At 39.9% G+C, this 27,199-nt stretch overlaps 2 protein-coding genes across 2 annotated transcripts in view; both read right to left on the bottom strand.

The window, feature by feature from the left end:
- selenon (selenoprotein N) overlaps positions 1 to 27,199 on the bottom strand; it is a 132,349-nt gene that overhangs the window by 70,270 nt on the left and 34,880 nt on the right. The gene's annotated exons all lie outside the window — the stretch shown is intronic.
- Positions 936 to 26,316, bottom strand: stac (SH3 and cysteine rich domain). Its single transcript, XM_079174193.1, has 13 exons — positions 26,221 to 26,316; positions 25,876 to 26,090; positions 24,572 to 24,604; positions 22,676 to 22,997; positions 15,444 to 15,577; positions 12,165 to 12,246; positions 11,848 to 11,954; positions 10,967 to 11,048; positions 9,774 to 9,841; positions 6,587 to 6,684; positions 4,169 to 4,220; positions 3,527 to 3,664; positions 936 to 2,324 (listed from the first exon to the last, which is right to left on the bottom strand). Exons 2-13 carry the CDS (start codon positions 25,987 to 25,989, stop codon positions 2,226 to 2,228), a joined length of 1,329 nt encoding a protein of 442 aa, XP_079030319.1. The 5' UTR covers positions 25,990 to 26,090; positions 26,221 to 26,316; the 3' UTR covers positions 936 to 2,225.

The raw sequence follows: 27,199 nt of genomic DNA, 5'->3' as shown, positions 1-27,199 counted from the left end.
AAACTGTTTCCATTTGGTTGATGGATTGATTGATCTTATCTTTTGTGTGTGGCACAAAACTGTACAGTAAAAATATACAATCAATACTCTGACCACTTCTAGGACTCATCAGCCATGTTTGCATAACAATTTAGCTTGACAAGTTCAAGAATGAATTGTCTATCTCAAATAGAGATATGTTTTGGCTGATATTACCATTTTTGTATTATTTATTTGGATAATTCAGACAGCTGCAGTCTTCCTTTTTGAGCCCTACTGGCTTCAGGATGGGCTCTAGTACATTAATAATGCCGTGTATCAGCATACAGGATCATAATAACAAAGGAAATGCTATCAGTGGAATTCAAGATGCTATTTTGATGAATTTTGACAGCGTTATTCCATAGTGGCTGCCTGATCGAGAAGGCATCAAGGTTTCATGTGCTTCTCAGTTCAGAATTGGAAGTATACAATTTAGCATTGAGCGATTGGGACTGATGTGAAAACTGAGACAAAGGAATCGTTGTGCATCTCTGTGCATTACAGCTAAATGTTTTACTTGTCTTCTCCCCACTTTGGTCTTTTTTTTCCTGCGAAAATGCTTTTGGGTCTTTATGCACTGTGAATAACTCAGTCACAATCCAGTTGTTTTCTCTGTCAACTAAATAACATCATAATATGCATAATTGCATTATTTTCTAGGGGCCTTGAGTGAATGATGAGCTTATTATTGATAGGTAATTCATGCCCAAGAGAGGAGAGAGATTTAGGAATCCTTCTGAGAGACGTAGGATGAGATATATGAAATATTAAGCATATGTTTTTATAATTGCAGTCACTCTTTGTTGCCAAAAGAAGAGAAGAAGGGAGACAAAAAACATCATAATACACTTACGGTTGTTGTGATAAAGAAGACATTTTAATTTTGTATGTACAGTATATACAATGTGGAGTTATTGGACATTCAATAAAGCCAAGTTTCAGTGCAGAACAACCTTCAAGAGATATACTATATCTACTATGATGCAACACCTCTCCATAAACGCACGTAAGTGGAATCTGTACAGCAAGTGCTGTTCAGAACTGTCTGTGCTGAGAAAGAGAAAAAAAAAACGCATGAGAGTGATCACATTTAAAGTCAACATGCAAACTAGAAATGTATCATTTTCTAACATGTGTCATTGTCTGACAGGTGCCATCATGTGTTCACAGAGCATTCCTTCCTTTTCGTTCACTTTTATAGCAACAAAGCTGCAAAATCTTTGACAAAAAACAACTTAAAATAGAGAAAATTAAATTAAAGAGAAGCCTTAAAAGATAAATCTAATACAATCTAATAGATTGGACACACTGCAACACGTTACATTTTGTGTCCACTGAAACACAGATTTTAATTCCTCTTTAATCTTTGTTTCTGATTCTAAACCTTTGGAATGTGAGGCTGACAAGTCTTTGAATGTGTCAAACTCCTCTGAAAATACTCAAACACGAACCTTTTTCTTTTCTGTCTTAGGACAGGAAAATATATTTATATTTGTTGATGGATTTTAAGGGAGATTTGAGGCTTCAAAGGAAGTAAATGTTCTTCTTTCATCGTTTATTCTGATCTAATGTTTTCATCATCTTCTGACATTAAAGGATTGTGTCCACAATAATCAGACATTTTGGAGTCTATTGGAATGAAATTTGCATTAAAAGCTCAACTTTTTCTTGGAACATAATGTAAAAGCATGAGAAACTAAACTATTTGCAAGAGGAATGCCATTGTATATGCTGTAACCTTGAAAAATAATCATTGCAGTAAGTGCTTGTTTCCTTTTCTTTGGCTTCAACAGCCAGACAGCAGTTTCCCCTTTAAAAAAAATAAACAGCTCGTAGCGGAATAAAACGAAAGGGAAAAGAAACACACACATTGGCTCTATAAATTAAATCAAATCCAGTGAAATCTCATGTCCCTCTGCTAACAACAAACGGTCTGTGTCTGTGCTGAGAGGGAGTAATGAAGGTACTGACACGCTGACCTGCTACAAAGTGGAGTTCTCATTGACAAAACCATCGTCCAACTCCAAATGTCTGATGAGGCGAACGCCCTCACTGGTTTCTTGTAGCCATTTTGCAGGTTCAGTTCCCTCCTCCTCTGACCTCCAGATGACTGATCCTACCTCTCTCTCTCTCTCTCTCTCTCTCTCTCTCTCTCTCTCTCTCTCTCTCTCTCTCTCTCTCTCTCTCTCATTTGTCTGTTTGTCTCAGATGATTTCCAGAACGTCACAGGGCACGAAGCCTCTCTTCTTTCCACTCGCCACTCGGAGAAAGCCGCTGCGTTCGCCCTCACTGCTCACACAGATCTGAGGGAAAAAATGATACTTACTTTAATCTGAAAACTACAAAGAATAGAACGTAAAGTTGACAATTGCAGTTAAACATGGTACAAAACATTAGATGGAATATTTCAATATACGTGAGTGTTTGATTGACACAATGGGCCTCATGCAAGAACAACACGTACGCACGGATTCGTTCTAAGTTGCCTATGTGAGTGAGACATTTAAAGTCCAGTAAAGGTGCTATAGTTGCAATCATGCCTGTTGATAATCTGGCTATGATTATGTGGTCATTATTAGGTTTGGGATGTTCTGATGTTCTTTTTCGTCACTAATTAAGTGATCTTTTTCTCAGTCATTGACCCTCATGATGGACCAGAACATATTGTATTTTCATGCTCACTCTGAGTACTCTCAATATCTTCCCCTGGGTTTGTGTGACAGGAAAAGAAAAGCAGCGGGTCACAGACTCATCTTGTTTTTGGTGGTTTCGTCTCCACTGGGGGTTTCTTGCTTTAAGTCTCCAATGAGTTCCAACATGCCCTGGAAAGCATTGTGGAAAAAGTATCTAAGTACAGCCAATATACCCAAAATGCTCATCTAATGGTAATTCCTTGGAAGGATTCTCTGTCAGCCAACTCCAGTCGAGCTTTCCAGTAAATAAGCACATGCGAGGGTAGAGTCGCCGGAGGTGAGAGGCAACGTGGGAGCTGCAAGAGGGTAATAAGATGGCTAAAGAGCTGCTGGCTAATGTGAATCGGATGTGCTCTAATGGCTGGGGTGCCATCATGAATTAGACACAGGTGGACGTTTTAATGTTCATTGTCATTGCTTCTCCAACCCATGATGAAGAGGTCGCTCGTGTGATGAAGCTTGCTAATGTTTGGTCTTACTAAGTCCTTGTTATTAGCCCTTGTGATTGTCAGGTATTTTCAGGTTTTTGAAAGGCGTTTATTCACAAAACGTTTGTGAAAAACCTTTAAAAGAATTTAAAAGCAAGAAAGCATAATTAAATTTAGATTTACAAAGCATTCTACACAAGTTGTCTTTATTTTGAATGTGATTAAATTCTACAACAAGTCGTTGCAGATGCAGACATTGACACAGAAAACCCATAATAATGGGGCGGGATGATTTAGAATATAGACTTTTCACTTAAAATATCACTCATCTGCCTATAATCATCCTCATCATCATCATCTTCATCATCAAGGTTTGTACAGTACCTGTCCCTCCTTCAGGGTGATCTGGCCTTGTTCTTTACAGCCAATGAACGTCCTGCTACACCTGAACACTTGGTCCTCAACCCGCAGCTGATGAGCAAAGGCTGCTGGGAAGAAACCGATCCTGTCCTCAATTACCCCCTGGAAAAAAAAATCAACAAACATGAAAACAGCTGACACATGTTCGAGTTGCACAATACATAAGAGGATTACAAACTGGGGGTCGGTCACAGTACATGTATGAAGTTTTATTTTGTATCATACTAACTTATATATAGCTGATCAGACATGAAGAAGATATACTGTATATGTCTTTACTTTCAGTACTTATGCATTGTACTGTATGCATGTGTTAAATCAGGTAAAGTATCACTGTTCAGAGACCAGGCCAGATGTCTTTGTTTATCCACAGCCTGTAGAGAGCAAGAACAGAGTTAAAATGCGTGATGACTTTCTTCATGGTCTGGTGGCAGCCGGCTGCCTCTGTGCAGTCACGGTTTGGCCCTTTTGTCTCCCTAATTTATCTGTCATGCAGTTGTGTCCCGAGGCAGCCTGTTGCCTCGCTCCTATAATTTACAGCTCGACTTCCTGTAATTTATCAATCCATCTTTTTTATGTGGGGTAATATGTCGGTTTCGTACCTACCTTCCACCAGTCATCATTGGAGTCATCAGCCAACAAGATTCGGTCTCCCGCTCTGCATTATAGAGCAAAGCAAAGGACAAAATACTCAAGAAACCATGTTTATAGCAACAGTAAGCAGGAAGGTACAGGGCTTAACAGAGGGTGAACTAAGCAACACCTAAAAGTTAATGTACGTGTTGACAATGAGAAGAGCTTTACTTATCCACTTGATCTCTTTAAGATGCCCTTTTATACGCCTATGCCATATAGTCAAGCATTAGAGAAGGCGTTTGTGGGTTTTTTTTATTGAATACACCTTAATCCTGTTTGATGTGAGTAATTCTTCTTTGTCCAGGAAACTAATGACTCATTTTACCCCATTGCCGCATGTACTATAATCACTAGCATCTGTCATAGTTTGGCTAATTTTACCAATAAAAATCAAAAGGGCCACACAGTTGAGTCAAATGTTGTTTTACGCAATTTCCCTTTTTTCTTCCTCTTGTGGTTCAGTTACAGCCCTGACTGTCCTTTGCTTGGTATAATCCCCATGACTCAGAAAACATTCTTTATTGTAGGTGAGAAACAGCACAGCACCTGCCATTGTAAAAACTTCTAAGATGAAAACAAAGTAGACACATGCTGTTTTAAAGAATAACAGGAAATGTACCGTATGAGCATATCCTAGAAGTACTGTGCTTTCAAATCAAGTAAATTCTGAAAACGAGAGCCATGAAAGTGACAAAAAATGATTGGTAAAATGATTGTCTATTAAATAACAAAAAGGAAGAGTGGGTTTCCAAATTCTGTATTCTAAAAGTGCAGAACTCATCATCATTACAATCACCACATAGCCGAAAGTAATCAGGTAATCAGAGCATGTGGCTGCGACTAAAACTAATCACAAACCGGATTTTCTCGCTTAAAATGAAAACTGAACCTTTTGATTAAAGATTCTATTTCTCCCATAATTTGTGCTTTATGTCTAAGCGTTTCATGTGTTGATTACTGTCTGCAGCGAAACCCAGAATAGAAAAACATTTTTCATAAGAGAAATACATTTGAAACAAAACTTGGTGAATTTAGAATTTGTATCAGTGGACAGGGAGTCCAAGAGGAGGAGTCAATGAATGATAAATTATGCCGACGATGGAAGTTTTTCTAGACATATCCCTGTATGTGTGTGTGTGTGTGTGAAGGAGAAAGAGGGAGAGAACAAGTGCGCTCTCATATCCTCAAATCCTCGAAGAGAACCAGGAGCAAATGGATACTTAGGCTGAAGGACTGCTCATGATGAATACTCAGTTCTTGAGGGCTTATTTCTAAGCATGTTACAGGTGAGGCCCACTCAAGCATGGTGAACGAATGGGATGCGATCTGTAGCCTGAGTTTCAGATTGTATTGGAGATAATAACACAGACCCAAGTCCATACTACAGATTAAATGTGTCCAATATGTACTCTATGCTAGATGGTTACCCTCACTGCTGGGTTTGCGGTGTTGCCATAGACTGTATAAAATAAGGTGTTTTCTTATTTAATGAGTACATACAAACAAACTCTGCATAGCTTCTCGGAACTTACTGAATTTTTTTGTGTAAGTGTTGATGCTGTAAGAAATTCCAGATGTACTCAGATGAACTCGGTGTTACAACGGCCAAAACTTTTAACCAAAGTAAAATATGTTTGTTTTTTTACCAGCATTCAAAAATAATATATCCCCGCTTAGCCACTGGTACACTGTGTATGCCTCATATAAATAGACTTTCCAAAGACTCTCATGATAAATCCAAGAATACATGAGATTGACTGATATTAATAATAGACCATTATGACACACACACACACACACACACACACACACACACACACACACACACACACACACACAGGTACTATTAATGAGGCCACTCCAGAGAAATTAATCTTTGAGGACCATTACCTACAAAGAGGAAGCTAATTAGTTCATGTTCTAAATCTATTCTTTTAATTTTTGACTTAATACACTGATTACATAAGATAAAACACAGACACAGTAATTAAAAGAAAACAGAATTTCTTGGCTTTAAAAAACAGATGAATGTTGACTAAGAGTAGACAGCTCTTCACCAGCATGTCATCTTATTTACCAACATAAGTTAAACACTATGTGTACACGTGTACTTTGTGTGTTTGTGATTGTGTGCCTCGCTCTTGCATTGTATGGCTGTATACCAGCATAATGTACAGTAGGATTGCATCTCACCATTTTTTGGGGTTTTGTTTTTGCAAAATCACATGTGTGCTGCAGAGCATACAAGGCAAGTTTAGAGCAACTGCAAACTGCAGGTGCAACACCTACATGAAGTTTATTATTGTTAAGGCGACTAAAGGAGTCCATCTTGTAAACAAGTCACATGAGATTCGGTCCGTGTGCTGGATGTGCCGTGTGTAAACTAACCTCATGTCCAGGTCATGGCTGTCTTGGGGAGTGAAGCTGAACAAGGCCACATAGGTGTTGAGTTTAAGGACATCCTTCTGTAGTTGGCTCTGCTCCAACTAGACAAGACACAAACGTGGAAAGACATGAACACACAGATTTGGTTTTGAAGAAGTCTCTTGGGAAAAGGAAAACATTGCGGACAATTTAAACAAAGCTTATAGTCACACATACAAAAAAAAACATATTCTCTATTGTCAATTTTCTCGTATCTCAAAATAGTCTTTTGGCATTCACATAGGCAGGAGAAGCCCTTGTTTACAGAACACACTGCTGGAACGGGGAGCAGCTTAAGTTGTTCTGCAATCTGTTCCTCTTAATCCACCGTCAACACGAGTGGGAGAACCAGGATCGGGTTTTCAACGCTCAGGAAGTTAAAACAGGACAGGGGTGTGGGTGGAGAGGAAGTTGTCAGAGAGGTGTTAGGACAATTATCAGGGAGATGAGCCGCCATTCTGGGGCTCTTCACACCTGCTCACAAAGCTGGTGGGCGTCTTCTTGTATCATCACTAATACCTTGAGTCTGAATCCTGCCTGCTGTGTCCCTGAAATCCTTTCAAATGATAACTTGTCCCCGCACAATGCCTGGGCGTTTTTTTGCCAAAAGATATGAGAATGACTTTTTAAGATACACTAATGTCTGTCTTTGTGGCACGGTGTAGTTAATGAAGAGAAGTGTTTCTGGTCTTTTGGGGCTCTCCGAGCATCCTCCATGTGGACAGGCAATGTGCCTGATGGATGAAAGCAGCCGCGAGGCAAACTGCCTTTGTGGCCTCTGGGTGAAAACAACAACATCAAGCAGCGGCAATCCATTGCCGCTAACTAAGAGCTGCTCACTGCCTTGAGAGGCTTTTGATGCTGTGGGAGCCTAAAACACTGAGCGAGAGGTCGGGCAGGTTGAGATAACTTTGTGACTGAGCTATTGTAAAAGAAGGCAGTATTTAAAGTGAGGGACAGTGTGGTGAAGGAAAAACTAAAAAAAAGGAAATGGAAGAGCAGTGCTCATTCCTTTGAATCTACAGTAACACGTGAACACAACTTTGACATATTATCACTTTAAAAACCTTTTTTATGATGAATGTGTCATAACATTACATGTCCAGCAAACACAGAGCAATTGTAGCTGTAATTTGGAGTCATGTTTCTGGCCACCTGACGATTGCAAGTCCAATATTCAGAGAATATCTTGCTATATAGCAGCAAACTGCTTTATTATGAACACTAACTAGTCGCTGCACATGGTCATTTGATCCACTGTTTTATCAAAATAATGATTAGTGAAGCTTCAAGAGCTGTTGGAAGTTACACATTTTACATTTCCTGCAATAGCAACAGAAGTTTCTTTGGATAAGCAGAAGCTGGCTCAAATGAACAGACAAACAAAACAAAAAGCAAAAAACGCCACCAACAACAAAATCAAACTTCCCAAACAGAGAATCCAACCGAAAAGAAATCACAGCATGAGCCAGACTATTTTACTGTCAATTGATCTCAGGTTGTTTAACACAAAACCTGAAAAGCGTGAACAGATGGGGGATCCTGTGTGTGACTGCATGTGTTCCATTTGTGCGTGTGAGCCTCTCATCTCAAATTGGAGCTGTTTTCGAGCGTTTTTCTCTGCTCATTACCCTGCAGAGCCTCCATCTGTCTGTCCGCCAGCCTGAGCTAATGGACCTGTCGGCTGACAGACAAACAGCCTGTTGCCAGCTGTGCTCGGTCCAGCCTGATAACACAGCACAATGCACTTCAGGTCTCTTCCCCGAAATGGACGGCTGGACTGCTAGATTGTATTGCAGAAGATAGGTGTGTGCATGTGTGTGTGTTTTTTTTGCCTTGTATGGTTATTTGTTCATTTTTGTGTTTGTCCCAAGTATCTGTGGTCCTTTTCCATTGTTGACAATGGAGATAAACATGTTCAACTATAAAAGTAAACACAATAGATGGCTGCACATAGGAGATGGAAACAAATAGCATTTATACGATAAACCCCATCATGGAAGATAGAAAGGAAAAGAGACGTTTTGAAATCTGCTCATGAAATATTCATCGTTACTCTGCAGGGGGTGCCAAGATATTCACAGAGGGTTATCACCTTTTTCCTCTCACTAGCGTGAATTGTGCACCATCAGCACCGCATCTTCGCTGTAGAGAATCAGAACAGAAGCACAGAGCTGCAGATCCAAACCAAAAGGTCAAGGCTTCTCTCTATTAGTGCAGGCCAGTGGTCCTGTCAAATCGGGTATGATTTGTTTCAGCAGGAAGAGAAGTTTTCCCTCAGAGTCCTGGGAAATTCAGCAGTGACGATGGAGGCCAAGGGCAAAGTGCAGCGTGCTTAATGGACACAGAACGGACTGGCTGGGTATCAGTTCTCAGAGAGACCACAAAGAGTTCAGGCACTGGTCAGTGGACAAAGTCTGAGGGCTTCAGAGTGCACCAATAATACACGTTACTGTAAGACTCTGAGCTGCAGAATAACATAATAACATAATAACATAATCAGTGTGAAAAGTTGCTGCCAGTACAGTTTAAGCTTGCCATTCCTCTAAAATAATATTCGGTACATTCAGTTTTCTTTTTCTTATTCTTCCAGTTTCTTTTTTTGCTTAACACCTTTTTATTTACTAATTTTATCTGGAAAAATATTGACCTCAAAATGTGCTGATATTTGCATTTGACATAAATGAAAGGCCCACATGTTGTTTGGAGGGACAGAATTCATTGTGTGTGTTTTTTCTACAACTGTTGGAATATTTTGCTCATAAAATTCACACTTTGCCATTTTCATCTGATAATTCTCAAATATTGTGTACACATGCTATTCATATTTACTGGGATTATATTTTTGTCAAAAGAGGCCAACCTATAAAGAGGTCCTACACTAGAATAGATACCTTACTGTAAAAAGCCTTTACACAAGATAATTAAATATCACCAGAGTAAGGAAGCAAGGATACATTTGAATCAATCTTATTTCCTTTCAATTCAATTCAGTCTGATTTGCTGACATTACTCAAATACAGGTGTACGTTAGAAGAACAGTACTGCTCAGGCATCTATAATGTACTCGCTCACACACAGTTGACAGAATTAGATATTTATTATGTAATACAATTACATAATAAATAATAATAATAGATTAGTTTCTTACCAGCAGATCGTCAGGTTTTCTTTCTGGCTGGAGGTAATAATCTGTCCCATTCTCAATAACTGTGAAAACTGAAAGATAAAATAAACAAAGTAACTAATTCCTAAAAGATATCAACAACCATTTAAATAAACAAGATAATGTGTCTAAAGCCCTGTTTGCAGCCTCTAAAAGCTGCCATGTTTGTTAGATTATATGCCGGACACAGAAAAACATTCTGATTCTTTGCTACTTTAAGAACCTTGATAATCTTTTTGCATGATTAATTACTACGAAATCAAAAAGACAAATTTCATAGCAATTAACCGGTGAGATAGCTCGTCTGCAGCTGGAAACACTAGCTTGGTGGCACTAAATCAGAGTCATCAATCCTGTTATACTGCTGCAGCATATTATATTATGTATATTCATGCAGTATACTATAATATATTATACAATAATGTATTATTATGGCTATTATTATTGCTACCATAATTCATATATACCATGTCAATATCGCATACTGTTTTACCACATCATATACTATAGTATAGTTCTATTTGCTACATTAATACAGACAACACAAAGTATCGTTACATAATCACAGTACATATTATTCTGGTCTACACTGCTAACATACTAGACTTTATCGTGTAACTTGTCAATCTAACTTGTCACTACCTCGCAAGTTTGTCTTTATTTGCTCTTGCTCATTCTCGTATAGTTTTGTATAGTTTCTACTTATATCAGTTGTATATATACACATGGCCCAGGCTAAGAACATATTAATCTCTCTTTTGGTTGGGCTAGGTGCTGCTTTCTGAAGGAAATTGTTCAGCAGCATTGTATCCACGCTCCAAATAGCATTTTCAAATACAAGGGAGTTCCTTGGTGCACTTCACCGCTCAGTGAATGTTCCAGATTGTAAAGGGTCAGTGCCTTGCCCTTCACTACAGAGACCATTGTTAAGATGAAAAAACTCAGCTACATGTTTCTTTGGCCTTTTTCTAAAGGCTATTCTATAGCAGGGTCAGAGCGAGCAAGCAAATAGAGGACATAGTGGAAAACGAATCTTTGATGGTTCAGTGGAGGAAAATTCGATGTTGCAACTTTCTCAGACTCTCTTGTGGCAAGAGCAATGGCAGTGTGTTTTTTTCCCCTGTGTCACTACACGGCCGTAATCCAGATGCACACATTGTACCGCTAAAGACACTCACCATCATCGCTGTGTTTTCTCGACAGCTCCTGCCTACTGCTGTGAGCCACCACTTCCTCTGGAACCTTATCCAAGTCACTGGTCTGCAGAGGTCATTCAAAGATGATTAGAGTGCAGATAGAAGAGATACAACAGATTAGGTAGATAGAGAGATATAAAGACAGAGAGACAGAGATTCAATTCAGTAATTCAGTTTAAAATACCTAAATATTCAGTCACTTTCACAGTCTAAACAGCTGTTTTGCAGGAAACTGCAGTGTAGCAAACATGCTGCTCTTAAGTCTGCATTTGGAAACTATTATCATAACCCCTGTTGAGATCACATTGTCTCTGTGAGCCTCCACCGACACACATGTCCATTCACTAACAGCTGTACAGGACAGGAAGGCCCAAACCCAACAGCTTTCACTTGTCATCATACAGAGACGTATCCAGACCGCAAACACAGTTTAGATTACATTAAAAGTGATAAGCTATGAAAAACAGATTTCCTTGTGTATTACACAGGGACAGAAAGGAGGCTGGAGAGTGTAGCTGTACACTACAATCGGTCCAGTCCATCTTCAGAGTTGTAACATGAGTGTTTACCCCGACGTCTCCCTTCATTACTGCCTGCACCAGACTGCCTTTATTGGTAGTGTTTACAGCCCTGCAGTGGCAGTTATCTATTTAGACCATCAGCTACAGTATGTCTGTTGCAGTTGGACAAAACATAACAAGTATAATATATTGACTGGATTGTGATACACTGTATGTGCATGATGGAAAATATTGAGATAGGAAATAAGATAAATAAAACAGAAAGTTTTCGGGACCGAATATTTTGTGTCGACAGGGTAAAAACAAACACTAACCAAACATGATAAATTATCCTTTTATTACCGAGTTTCTGTTTGGAGACTCAGAGCCACTGGCCCTCTTGGCCTTTTGTGCCAGCGACGTCCCAAACCTCAAGGCCTCGTACACAGGGTCCACCTTGTTGCCACAGGCTTTAGAAAAGAATGAAGACGTGATGGTAAACAAATGTTAAGCTTTGTTAAGTTAGCCATGTGGTGCTTTACAACACGATAAAAAACAGGTACATCTTGTAAAACAGCTCAAGTGGATAAGTGGTTCTAGATGAGTGTAGTGCAGCTTTTGATCAAGAGCATGTCATCCCACACAAAGTTGAAATTGTTATGGAGATGTAAGCTGCTCACCGATGGGCATGACTTCTTTGATGCAGCCATACTGTTCCTGGATCAGTAATGGAGAGCTGTAGTAACGTCGAAAGCCTTTTGGCTGAAAGACAGAGAGGGGAAAAAGAGAGCTAAGTGACGGAGAAATCAATATGCAGCCCCACAGCACCCTGACACTGAAATACTGCACCCAACTCTCTTTAGTCTGACGTTTCTGAGCACAACTGACAGAGATAAAGTTCTGCCACTCTGGGTGTCGGACATCACTGTTGTTAATGTTAAACAGACATCGAATTATTATTCGAATGAAAAAATAGGACTACAGTTTTAAATCGTGCATGGCCATCATACATATTAACTGATTTGTTACATACAGAGTTGAACGTGGACAACAGGAGTAGAAAATGTGTTGGAGGTCAGGTGCTCCACTGACATGTACCTGATCGGAAAAAAATGGTATTAAAGTCACTGTCTTAATTTATCTTTATTCATCATGTCCTCCCTCCATCTCCGAAGGCCCTAAAACATTTATCATTTATATATCCATTACCAACCTGAATCCTATCCAATCAATACTTCCCCATCTGTTTTGAATCCTTCTTAAGTAAAGAAGAAAGACAGGAGATTGAAAGACGCCTCAATCATTGGGTGATGAATCATTTATATATCTTCAGCTTTTTGGCATTTTCTTTTTTTCCGGAGATTGTCCTCGATAATTATTTGTCCAGCGTTGGAGACCTACATCTCATAGGACTGCTTTTTATCCGTTTGTTCTAATGTGTCTTTAATTCACAATATGCTTTTTTCTGTTCATTAAAAAGTCTCTGGGAGAAGAGAACTCCACTTAAATTATTTATTCATGCACAGCTGTTTCAGGCAGCGCAGAATAATGTTACAACCATACGAAAGTTGTACAAAAACACTGTTATCAGTTTGCATTTTAGGGAAAAAAATATCTGCCTGAATCTGTGAATGCTGAGCTGTCTTCTTCATGAGTTTTGATTTTGAGGATTTAGCACCCATCCACACATCAAAGAGTTTAGGATGGTCATTTATACATTCTTGTTCATCTGCCATGGTTATGCATTACACTTAAAGCTGCAATCAATCTTTATAAACGCTTAAAGGTGTGTTTCCCCATTCCACATTTTGACTGTTGCTGCTGTTTGATCTCACATATATTGAGAGATTCATCCAAACGCTTTTAAATATTGGGAGAGAACATGCATATGGTGAATGTTTTCACTGATCTCGTCTCTGTCAAACACTGAATCAAACTTGTGTCGTATACACAGGGCACCAAGGAAACACAAAGGAATCTGGATGAAGCTGTGGCTGCAAACTGGAAAATGGAAAAACTGTTACTGGAGTTGTAAAGACTGAATCTAAACCATAACTGTGTGTCAGGAGAAGCTAAAGCAACTTATTTTAGTGAATGGTCAGCGTAGTGACCTACAACCAATATCAACCAAAATGAACACACAACCATAAAAACCTTGTGTGTTTGATTCCAGTTAAGTTTCAAAATTTCACTGAAAACCAAACTATTCCTCCACAGTCTTTGAAAATCATAAAACATTAGCATCATTAGCTGATTGTTGCCAAAGCTAAAGGTGAAGTAATGTTATGTAACCAAATAGCTGAACCACACAGGCCTGACTGTTAATACCACCATTTCTAAACTATGTGTTATGAATCTATTGTCATTGTTTCAATAAGTACAGAAACCTAGTGAACAAATGGAGAAACACTGGTTTCATGGTTTATAAAGATGCAGAGCATAAGGTTACTTGATTTCTATGCTAAAGAGTTCTCAAGCCAAGAGAAACAAGCATGGCTGCTGAAGTCTCCAAGTTTGGAGTAAGTTGAATTTAGAGCTGTACTCCACTGGGAGAACTTCCCTTTTTATCTATTGACCTCTCAACCTCATTTTCCACTCCTAAGAGCCGATCACATCTTCAAGCCTCATCCCTCAGGCATCTAGTGGAGAGAGGTCACAGGGCCTTAACTAATTCCAGCCACATTTTCTCAATAGAGGTGTAGCCAAATACTGTGGGGAACAAGGTAAGACAAGGTAGGAAATCACACATAATATGCCCTGACAGTGTTACAATCTCTTTCTCCTCAGTGTGGGATGTGTGCTGAATGACTAAAGAGTCCCAGTTCAGTCCTGACTGCCAGTTTGCTGGACTGCCATCAAAGTAAAAAAAAAGACGTTCTTGGAGCTGGCCTTCGCTGGTGTAACTGGATCCTCCCCAGTGAAAACGCTCAGCCCTTCCCAACAGACCAAGTCCAAAACCAAATGGTCTCATTACACTGCAGATTCACATTATGATGTGAGACGGTGATGATTGTGAATCACATAATAGCCCACAATTTCCATTATCGTCACCCAGAAATGAGGAGAGGCCCCAAGAAAGTCTGTTGCTGGGAGGGAAAATGATATACAATGATGATAGCGAGGCTTGATCTCTCAGTTGATGATTTTTAAGTGAGGAGGTTATTACAGATCATGGTCATGAGGTAATAACACTGAAAAGACTCATTGACTGTAGCAAATAACTATTAAATAAATTCCCCCTACTCAATGAGTTCTTTATGTCAACACGTAAGCACATTTAAAATCAGTAGCTGATCACCGATCAATACCGCCAACTTTCCCATTGTTGTGATACTGAAAGGTTTTCACAATCGCATTGCCTCAGCTAGTGATTCAAAAGCTGAAATTGAATAATTAACGATGTGATAATTGTTCCAAATATTATTTTACACCTCCTTATTTCACAAACAACCCAAATGCTCGACTCGCATATTAAAAAGCAGACATCGAGGCTGGGACAGTGAAATGCCAAACACATCATAACACTCTGACATGTGACATCTTCAACAGAGGTAATGAAGTTGCTTCGGGGCGATCGTATTGATTCTGATTCAATGGTTTATGCTGACAGCAGCCCGGCAGAACTTAACAGAGGGGAGGAGGTCAGCATTTTTGTAAACAGTGAGTTACATTGCTATTATCTAACACTTAGACGGACAGACTGATGATATAACGATTATGAGGATGATGAAGAGGATGGACGGTGACAGATGTACCAGCACACTCGCACATAAAGTGTGATTTCTGAATAAGCACATTCTAGTGGGAAACGGTCAGAAAGCCAATTTCAATATGTCTGTTTTGGTTTCTATCATACTGACATAGTAATTATATGCTCCCAAACTGTTGATAGCAAAGAGAAACATGTACTGTCTATATTATGTCTTTGTGTCTGTATTATTTGGTGTCATGCATCTTACCAGTTTGCCCATGCAGCGCTGCTGTCCCACTCCATGCTCACATTTGTGATGTAGGCTCATCTTGCAGGCTTTGCAGCGGAGGCCATGCTTTGCCGTGTTTCCCGCCAGGAACACCACATGCTTGGCTGTTGTGCCTGATATGAAAAAGAGGCAAAAGGTTCACATATGTCCTGCAGGAACTGGATTCAAATGGTGTCCCTACGTGAACAGGAAACTACATGTCGAAGAATTGTCTTTACGCGCTCATTCGTAGCCTAGGCTTTATGCACTGGGGGAAACCTGCGAAGAGACATGGGACAACATTTTGCAAACGTGACACATGATGTGCATTTCTGCAAATCCATTTAAAACAAACTGACTGTAATTGAGCAGGTGCTATCAACACCATGATAACCCATTTCAAACTGCTGCATGTGTGAGGCTCACAGTTGCTGGAATAAATGAAGATTAATCTGACTTATCTGCCAGCCAAAGTTATGCAACACTGCAACAGCAAACATCCAGCATGCTTGCACGCATTAATGCACAGAGGTGTGTGAATGAGCAACAAATGAATATGGACAGAGAGATAGATGAGGAGACAAGACATTGTGGAGATGTGAGATTGTAAAGAGAAAGGTGTTGGCAGAGAATAAAAGCTCACATGGCAACCACAACACATTGCATCAATGCAATCTTTAATGGGGATCACTGGGCTGGGGCTCTGTCATTGTGTGTGTTTGTGAGACAGAATGAAACACAACAAAAGGGTGAGAGATGAATGGGCAGGTTCAGCATGCAGTAAGTGTGTAAAACTGCCATGATTGGGTAGTAAACGGGGAGAGTAATTTCCCTGGAGGAAAATCCAGCTTTTCACTGGTCATCTTATATTTAATCAAATTTTAGCAATTGTTCAATGCTTGGAGGGAGTGATGTGGCCGGAACTTAAAACACCAAGTATTGATAAATGTAACAATACGTTTGGCTGACTGACTGACTTTGACTTAGGCTAAGAGCCAGCTGTTACTGGACCGAGGAAGAGTGCGGTATAAGACCAAATATATAAAAATGTGAAATTATGTCATTTTGACGTTTCAAATGATACATCCTCACAAAAGATAAAATGAAAGAAGGGTTCCTAAGAAGACTTATCTCTAAACCATTATCATGTTACACATAACAGGACAAACAAAAACACCACTTGCAGCCAGCAGTGGAGTATCAGTCATTCCACATTAACAAGAGACGACAGTGTTAACAAGTCCCAGTGCTGTTATTAGTTGTAGTCTGGCAGATATGCACCTCCAGCTCTTTATTGATCAGTCAACGAGCATGAGCCCTGGCCTGGCCTACACTCTGCATGCATGCATTTGAAAATTCTGACGTGCAAAGGGATTCATCGATCTTCATCCGTATGCGCTAAGAGCGCAGAGGGGACAATCAGAGAGCAATCATCACTGAAAGATTATCAACGTTGTTCGCAATTGTCAAGTGTTGTACAGTTTCTTTGTGCATTGTGAATGGGCATTGTGGCAAGCACATACTGTCAGCATTTCAATCTCGACTGCAGCATATTGAGTTTAGTGAGCAGAGATAACACTGTAACTATGAAACCAAGCAGAACACCTGATCCCCGAACAAGACAGCAAACACAAGACACTGTGTACTTAAGGTACAAAGCCCTTCGTGTAGTTTACTTAGCCAACAGGGGGAACAAAATCTCTGCTTGCCCTTCACGTGCTGCAATGTGAACTGGTGTCGCGGCTATCTGGAGCTCGGCAGCAGTGACAGGTTCAGTAATGGGTGGAAAACTGGATCTATATTCCCCATTTTAAGCTCTTGTGTTGCTTGGCTGAGCCTGACTGCCTGAGATGGAAACCGAGAGAAATGTGATCCTGGCCTGAACCTCTCAACAGTCAGCCCCAGATCGACTGATGATGTTCAATGAAGACTTGTGAGTTTCATTCTAAGTCGTCTTTAAGACACCGTGACTCAAGTTCTTGTCTGCGTCTGTGAATTGTTGATTGGCTTGTTTGGGCTTACTCACTCCAACATGGAGGAATAATGAGATAACTCCATGTTAACTCGTAACAGCTACGAAGGGAACAAACCACTGTGTTTCCGCAGGCTGATACAAGAAACTGACATTGTCGACTTTCTTCAGTAATGGCTGGGTAATGACGTTAGTGGCATGTGTGTGTGTTTAGGTGCTTTTTCCTCCAGGCTTGGAGAGGAGGCCAGGACATTACAGCTGTGAAGAAAGTGAGTGGCTCTCTGTGGCATTTGCTCTTTCTTGGCTACTCTGCTTTTAATCCATTCTTCATTTATACAACAGTAAAGGACAAGACTCCTTCCAGAGTTCCCATACCTCTTGCCTACATTTTCTTTCCCACACAGTCTTTCTTCCTTAATTTGCCAATCTTACTCCTTCCAGTATCTCTCTCACGCTGCACAATCTCTTTACAACAGCCACACATTGATCCATTAAGCCACTGTTCTTACTTCACGCCTCCTGAATTTTCGTGCAAATAACCTTCATCATGACAAAAACTCCTCCACCTCCTGTTCTTATTAAGCTCCTCCAAAACACTGACCTGAGCAGCAGCCCTTGGCTAATTCACATACTTTAATTAGTTTCTCCCACGGCCATTGGATTTTTTTTTTTAAACCACATAATATCCCATTTACCTATCTAGAGATGGGGAACTAAGGCCTAGAATGGTGAATACAAAGGTGGAGTATAGCTGTTTGTTATGTGTCCATCTGAGATCAGGGATTGCCATTGAAACGTAGGCTACAAGTCTTCAATCATGCTAGCATCTCTGTGAGACTACAGTTAGAACTACATGCTAACATTTTCACAATGGCGACAAGCTGATATTTTGCAGGTATAATGTTCACCATGTGAACCCTGCCGCCAGCATGTCACTTTCTTTTATCTTTTTATGAACGGGCTCTTTTCAGCCGACATTTTCCACGCTGGCGCCCATGCAGTTTGACATTCTTTCCTACATTTTAATAATCCTAACCCTAATAGAAATTTCCAAGACATGGCAGACAATGTCGGCTGTTAGTTGTAACACGGAAAATATATCAATGGGGTATCAGTGGAAGTGCAAGGTCGTCACAACACACGGCTGTTGTAGCTTGTGTGACAGAAAGAGAGAAAACACTACTGACACCCGCTAGTATACACCTCTTTCACAGTAAGTGTGTGTTTGTCTGACATGTTTGTGCACCGTGTGTTATAATGCAGCGAGAAGCAGTTAGCATCACAGTCATATCTGTCTGCTACCCCACCTTGACCTCTCACCCCTCAGATTTATTTCTCCCTAGGGCCCACCAAACCTGTCATGTGTATCTCAGGGATTTCATAGCACAGATTAGTGCATGTTAATCAAGTGAGATTACTTTCTCACTCGTGGTGAATATCAACTTGTCTGATTAATTAATCCAGGAATTTAGATGCCTTGATTTGAGGCATTTAAGGGATTGTGTAAGTAAATCTCTGCCTAATCCCTAAATGTTGATGCAGGATATCCGTGATTACTGACTGACAGTGATACTAATTTGTAATACTTTGTAATAGAAGCTTACATTTCTGTATTCTCCATCTGCATATATTCATCATACTGTATACTGTACAAAGTATAGTCCTACAAGCTCTTTGTGTGGAATTTGTTACTTAAAAGACTGCCCTAATAATTATATTTTACACTCTGTCAGCCACAGGGAACTCTCCCATTCACTCATGTAGACATTTATTAAATAAGCCATTTGCTGCAAAGACCTGGAATCAATATCTCATCATCAGCCTGTACTCTATCAGAGCATTTTTATGTTCCAGTGAAACAAATTCACTGTGAGCCTCACAATAAAGACACTTGCTTTTATGGACAAAAGCTGAACACTGCACATAGCACTTAGCCCGTGTAATGAAGTGAAACACAATAGCAGCGAGAGTAACCTCGGCATAAATAGAGGAAAATGTGGCGAGACAGGCACACTGAATACACCTTTTAGTTAAGTTGCAATAGTACTCTTAACTTCTTCTTCTTAAAGGCTCTCTCCACCCACACAGGTGTTTGCAATTACTCCGGCTGATTAGTCGGCTAAGTTGGGTGCAGCTGTGCTTAACTTTATGACCTAATAACAATGATGACACTTTTTCCTAAAAGGAGTCTCCTCTTATTTGTATCTTGTGACAAAGCAGAGTCAAACAGATGAAGTGTTGACCTTGATCTTAGTTAGAAAATAAATAAATGAATAAAACATCTTGACTGTTTTTACTATCCTGTTCAACTGAGCATAGTGTATGAGCTAGTCTCCTATAAACAAGAGGTTTCAAAACAAAGATGAGCGCCTAGAAAAAAACTGGTAATATATTTATTGCTCTATCAAATATTTATAATCTAGCTCTGCTTCATCTAGTACACCTAATGAATGAGTCAGTGAGCACTTTAATATAATTCAGTCATTTTGGTTATGGATGACACAATTAATTTGTACAGGCTTTTATACAATACAATAAAGGATCCTCAAATAGGAATAAGGTGGGTGTTTAATGTTTCTAGGCTGCCTTTTGCAATATTAGCATATTGGTATTAATCTATGTATTAGGGTGCGTTACGAATTGAAAACCCTTTTGACTCAAATAGTGACATTAATTATGAGATTGCCCCTTGAGGTAAAACGAGTGTATATTTAATTGAATCCAATTAAAGAACTCCATATCAGATTCTATACTATATTATTTATCTTTTCAACTTGTGTTTATTACGTAAAGTTAAACAAACAAACATTCCAGATATCACACACAACATTTTTCTTTTAAATTATACTGAATAGAAATCCAAAAATATTATATTATTTTCATTTATTTTCAGTGGTGTATTTCTATATTTTATTTGGTTTTATCAACAGGATGAACAAATGAAAATCTGTATTTAAAACAGTTATTTTGTACTTGAGAGAACCAACAAAGTGGTTTTGTGCACACTATTTAGTTTGCTGTGCACTAACATTCATTCAATTACAAGTATCTTCCACTTAGCACAATCTTGTCCACCTTCATCAATGTTATAAAACACTGGTCAACAATTACTGCACTATTTTAACTCCATAAACATGCAGCTAATGTCTGGGCATTATGATTTAATAATCATAGTATGCTTGTATTATCAGTTCGAGCCCCTCTACCACAACTATGTATCTCTCTCTCTCTCCTGTGTGCTGCCCTTTGACTCTGAGACACAGAGTCAGACTTTGACAGCACCAACGAAGCTCATTACACACACACACACACACACACACACACACACACACACACACACACACACACACAAACACACAGAGAAAAACCACCTCTACTCTCTGTCTCTCTGCTGTGTTCTCATTAAAGCAGGACAAATGAAGAAGAGGGCAGCATCTTTTTTCATGAGTGGACCAGAGGGGCTCAGAGCCAGGGAGGCCTGACATCATACTTTCATTATCAACAGACCACCAGAGGCCCATTCAAGGCTCACTGGCCACACCAACAGACTAGTGTAAAGAAACAGTGGTCATAAATATGTAGAAATATGTTTTATGGTGAGCTGAACTTTAGTTTTACTTGAGTAGTATTAAAGCCAGTATGAATTTCTGATGACCAATACCAAAACTGATAGCAAGTAGATTTGTTCGTGTCTTCCATCCTAATGGGGAATGAAAAGAAATGTTTGCTTCTTGAAGAATTGTATCAAGCCTCTGAACTGCATCTATCTCTGTTTCTCGTAGTCACCTGGTGTGGCGGGGAGGTCAAATGTGATGGAACACCTCATTCGATCAACAACGGTGAGAAACACAGATACCCGAGGTAACAAATGTGCTTGTCTGTAAACTTGGAAGTGTACAGGTTTTACCAACGAACATAAAAACCAGCATTAACTGATTTTTTTGGCCACTTCGGAGCAGCGAAAATCAGCTGTAAGCACAACACTGACACATTATCAACTTTAAAGTTGACATTGCGAATTTGTCAAGAAACAGTGGCTTATTTCGGATCCTGCAGATAATGAAAGGTGAAATATCTGTCTCTCTTTAGCTGCTAAAAGCTCCACTCTGTTCATCAGTAGTTGTAATGTTGTCTGTCTGCTGTTTGGTGGTGGACAGAGCTGGCTGCTGAGGCTGGAAACAACGTTAATGAGAGCGGTGAGAGTGAACTAAAATGGTAAAGTTGTGGCCCTTAAAAACAAAACAAGGAGCTAAAACTCGCTATAAATACAACGTCCAAAATCAATGTGTTAAAAAGTTATATTTTTACTCTGTAGAAAGACATGTTTATTTCAAACAAAGTCTAGAATTGAGTTTTGACTCAATCTCCCAACTAAGAACTTTAAAGGGTCTGTTGAATTTGCTTTTGTACGGTTAAAAGAGGGAGATCTAAAGCTCAGACTAAGGTACACGGGACAAAGCTAAATGATTTCAATTATGCAAAGAAAATCAAAGACTGGCAAACTGATACAGCGCTGGTGTTACTCCAGTATACTGTATATACACACATGCTGTATACAAGCTACCAAATATGAAATCAGGGGATTGTTGAGCAGATGGTACGGGCAGCCCATGTCATTATTGTGCTGCAGAGGCCCTGAGATATAAAGACTAAGTGGTCCCTCAGTACTGATGGTTAACAAGGAGGGGAGCAACCAGAGAAACCGGAAACATCTGGCGAGGGGAGAACAGGGAGAGGAGCTGGCACTGTTGTTGGCTATCTGACACCCCAGCGGACAGATGGAGGGAACTGGCTCAGCGTGCGGAAAAAAAGGACGACTGAGACACTTTGGTCACGTCAGCAGGTCCGGTTGGATGCTCACTGTCAGGTGCCTAAATGTCGGAGAGTGTTCCAATACATATGGCTTGTGTGTTCATTCTGAATAAAAAAACGTTAGCAAATTAAAACAAAAGTAGGTGCTTTAGGAGACGAAAACCACTTACATCCTGCTGTGTCCATACCATATGTGCATATTATTGCATATTCATTACTCGATTATTTTGATTCTGATGACAGAAAAGTTTTCTAATACCTTCCATCAGGTTATCTGATGAAGGTCTCATTATGAAAAGGTTATTCTCAATGCTGTGATTGCAACGTTCCTTAGATAATGTGCAGGACTTTTTTTATTACCTTGCTTTCTCCTCTGATCTTGTCACTGTCTCTTTGTTTTGGTATGTTCCGATCACACTAATGAAGGAGGGCGGCATTGTAACCATACCTACGATCATGTGGTTGCAGACGTCACAGAACGTGGGTTTCTTGAAGATGTGCTCCATGAAGCAGTGTCCTGCCGAGTCTACCTGCAGCGGGTTGCGTAACTGGGAGCGCGATGTGGGTGGAGGTGCAGAGGGGATGGCTGGAGGGACCGGAGGAATGGTGTGCGGCGGGGCCATCCCGATGTTGCAGAGATGGCCCGTGCTGCTGCTCACATCCGAGAGAAGCTCCGTCTTGTTGTCGTTGCTCGTTCGGAAGAAGTTGTCCGCGCTCTTGCTGCGGATGCTCTTGGTCTTGAAGGATAAGGAGCGCTTGAGTCTCTGCAGCTGAAAAAGAGATTTAAAAAAAAGTTGAAGTAAAATGGAGCAAGGGGGAGAGGATGACAGAGGACATAGAATAATTCAGTGGCGTAAATCAATTCCTGTGATAACCTAAATAAATTACAAACTTAGTCTCTAAAACCTTCAGGCAAATATCTCAGTGTCCGATGGCTGATAAAAGACCATTGAGAGGGGCAACTTATCACTGCGCAATTAAAACCCTTTGAGATTCCCTACCTGGAAGGTAATGTGATTTGCTGGTTAGAGCAATGCATCACATCAACACTATTTCTCACACGCTGTGCTGCCATTACTGGCTGCAGCCTCTATCAATCTCCTTAGGCTCCTCTTTTACAGTAATGCTATTCATAACACTCCACACTGACAGCCCCTCATTTAACCTCTCAGTGTGTACTTCCTCCTCCGTGAAACCAACTTAATCCTGGGCTCAAACACGCAATAAAGAATCTCTAAGCTACTCTATTGAGTGATTTTATGGTTCTGGTTTCTGGCTGGTGTGTGACTGCAGGTCTCTGATTGAAGAATTATATCATGTTTCATGTGACTGATGGGTAAGGAAGGACTCCTAAGGATCTATTATATCTTAACACACAGTCCGTCCTCTTCTATGTTTGTTCCAAAGTATGTGTCATGTACACACTGACACAGTTTATATATAACATTATAACAGATTTTGAGTTGAGATACTAACATGAAACCCCAGACTTAAACTATACAATACAAATAAGGGAAAAAACAAACACACATTGTTAGCTGATGATGTTGTTGGCTAAAATGCCTGAACAATTACAGCTTATCATTGAAGCTTTGGTATGGTGAAGATCAATCAATTGTACGGGTCACTCTGGAAAAAATCAATTTGGACCCTTTCTCTCCCATTACCACCCACACACAGGAATGCACAGCAGACAGCACACATATATTCTACTGCAACCTCTTGTAGTTCTTCACTTGCATGGCCTTTACACACCCTGAAAAGTAATGTTGGTGGTAACACATAACAATAATGTTAACACAGTTAGGTCTTGATAAGTAAATGATATACATAAGCAATTTTTGTCTGGACATTCTGCATGTGTTATTTTAAAAGGCTGTAATGGTAAATGATACTATACATCTTTCCTGTAAGGTGGTTTTATATATCTAAACTTAAAAAAAACAACTATATTAAATAAACAAAGTGAGGCAATGTGTGCATGCATTGAGGAGCTCATGCTGTGTTTGATGGCACCGAATCGGTGGGAGCTGAGTTCTATCCGAAGCAGAGAGGGTTAATGCGGGCTATAAAAGCCAGGCATAAGCTGATATATCAAATCATTGTTAATAAATAAAGTTAATGATGCAGTCTCTAAACAAAGAGTGCCCTCTAGAAACATGAGTGATGGTGGATGAAACCTTATGTGGCATGGATGTCACCAAAGTGATCTACCTTAAAGAGCAGTACAAGTTGTAACGCAAAACAACTTTTCTTTATCTTTATGTACATGCAGGTATGCTGTTATGTTACAATGGACTACAATCAGCAGTGCGCTACAGTTTACACAAGAGTGGAGGCTCACCTTGCGCTTGTGATGTTCAGGCCTCACAGTATTCTTAAAGGAGGAATAAAAACACAAACAAAGCTTCACTTGATGGTGGAACATGTGTTCAGCCTATTGTGGAACTCATTCTACTTGTACTGTCTGTAAGGATGATTAAACAATTCTATAATCACGTTTTTTGTTGGGATGTGTTCTAATAAAGTGAGATATTGGAAAGGAGTGTGGTTGTTTGGCAGAGACTTTGTGTGAAATGTCAGCCAGGACTCTCTTGAAATACATAGTGACCAGATGTGCCAAAGCAAGAGCTCACATGCACAAGCTATAAAAGACACAATACAAAGAGGAGGGCATCTCTATGATCGTGGTGAAAGCTTCAACTTTTTCTCTGAATTTCACAAACCGTAATTTCGAAAATAATAAAGATAAAGTATGTGTCTCATCTGTCCTTCATATGCGCTTCGGGACTGATGTAGCCATTAACTAGCATGATGACTATAGTCCAATATTCTACTGCAAGTTGTAGTAGTCTGAGTAACATGTGACCGACATAGATGGCAAAAAGCCTGAGGCAGGAACTGTGGATCTCTATCGCACAGCCTCCTTTCCACTCAACCACGAGTTGAAATAACAATACCATATTGCACTTATTTATTAATATACACATAACAGTAACACCATATTACTTCTTTTACCACTACAGCACACTGTGAACATGTTTTTAGGTTCATCAAGAGCTTTAAAAAGCCGTTCCACCGTCATTGATCTCGCAAAACAATTAATTGAAATACCATAAATCCCTATTAGTTATAGGTTGTGGCCTCTTCCCTAGAGAAAACACACACACACACTATATGTATACTAAAGTCATAAAAAGAGTGTGTGTTTAACCTGATTTATCTAAAGGTTTTTTTCTTATATGGTACATTATCATGATGTTATTCTAATGGTATTCTTACACGCTGAGGTCTGTTATACTAATAATGAGTCAGTGATCCTTCATGGCACTTTAAACGGGTTTCTCTCTGTCCTATTTGTACAGCTGGTATGGTATTTTCCCTAAAGGTATTCAGTTTAGGCTCATGACGCTGTTTTAAAAGGGTGATCAGTCTGAGTCATTGATATAAAAAAAAAAAAACATAGTTTACATGCATGTTTTTCTTTTTGGGAGCTGGTCCCTGTTGAGTCGATTTCAGTGTTAAGAGTTTGTTTGCCCAGCTCTATTAATAATAGTTATTGTACTAATGAACAGTACGGATCCCACAGTCTATCCGTCTATCTGAGGGGGTTTTGATGAAGAATAAATAACAACAGGACAGTCCTACCTTGGTTTCCTGCTGGCTGGCTTTCGCCGACGGGGATTTGGGTGTCTCATTCTGGTCCTGTTCGTCCTCTTTGCCCCCACTTTCGTCCTGAATCATGTTGGCCGGTGGGATCATCCTCTCTTTTTGCGATCTTTTAAAAAAAAAACTGTTGCTCTGTAGAGTTTGTTTTCCCCCAAAGCTCTTTACATATTTTCCATTCCTCTAGTCACCGTGACCTGCGGATAAGAAAAGTGGAAGTCATTCAGCCCCACTGCTGCTGTCGCGAAGGGAGAGATCCGAGTTCCATCCGCCGTAATGAGAAGATGAGAAAAAACGTTTTGAAGAGGCTGGGAAATAAGTGCTCACCCAAAATGAAAAGTTGAAAGCCAGTCCAGTTCAGCTTGAAAGTGCCCTGTCCTTCTAAATGAGGCTTTCGCGTTTATCGTGTCGTCGTGCGTAATGCCGCCAAGACATTTCCACGAGTCCACGCTGCGCTCCACACACTGCCAATACTCTGATGGGAGGAGAGCTGTAAGCGAGCAAGGGAGGGAAGGATGTGGAAGGAGGAGAGATGTGACACAAACGGCTCTGTCCTGCCAAAATTCAGATGGAAGACACGCTCAGTGTAAAACACCCATATGGTCAAATTGATACACTACAAAGTAAAACGACAACAAACCAAAAGACTAAAAACAAATCTAGAGAGAATAGAACCCCAAAAGACAATTTATAGAAAATATAAAGTTCTAGGTACAAAAGTAAGAAAGTAACACAAACTATCAATTATAATAATAATATTTTGACATTTGGGAAAATATACGTATTGGCTTTCTTGTCAAAAGGTTATCTAGGTAAGAAGATTGACACCATTGTAAATGATTGTTATAAATGTTCTCACCTTGCTTTCTCTCAGCAAGAAAATGAAGAAGGCATATTCTCCAAAACGTCAGATTATTATTTAATTCATAAATATACTGGAAGGTGTAGGCTATGTGTTGACATTTTCTCAAGAGACTCAAGAGTCAGCCACTGTCAAATATATATATTAACACATCAACAAGCCATTCTTTAGGACACAAACACTATTATGACACTTGAAATATGAGGCGTCTCACCGGCCTCAGATTGGATGTGATGCCCGCTGTAGAGATACATCACGCTGCCTCCTGAAGGCCCCCCTGTGATGTGATGTCCTTGAAGTTATATTGCGGGAGGAACGAGGCAGGCGCCAGACTGCAGCCTCCTCACTCTGACAGGAATGCAAACACCAACACAGTCCCAAGAAGTGAGTCCACACATCCAGCTCAGTTTCTGCTAGAAATCAGAAGGGGTTCCCCCCTCAAAA

This window comes from Pholis gunnellus, assembly GCF_910591455.1.
Source record: "Pholis gunnellus genome assembly, chromosome: 15".
NCBI classification, from domain to species: Eukaryota; Metazoa; Chordata; class Actinopteri; order Perciformes; family Pholidae; genus Pholis; species Pholis gunnellus.
Note: the sequence above shows the minus strand (reverse complement) of the source record. Positions and strands in the feature narration are given on the sequence as shown.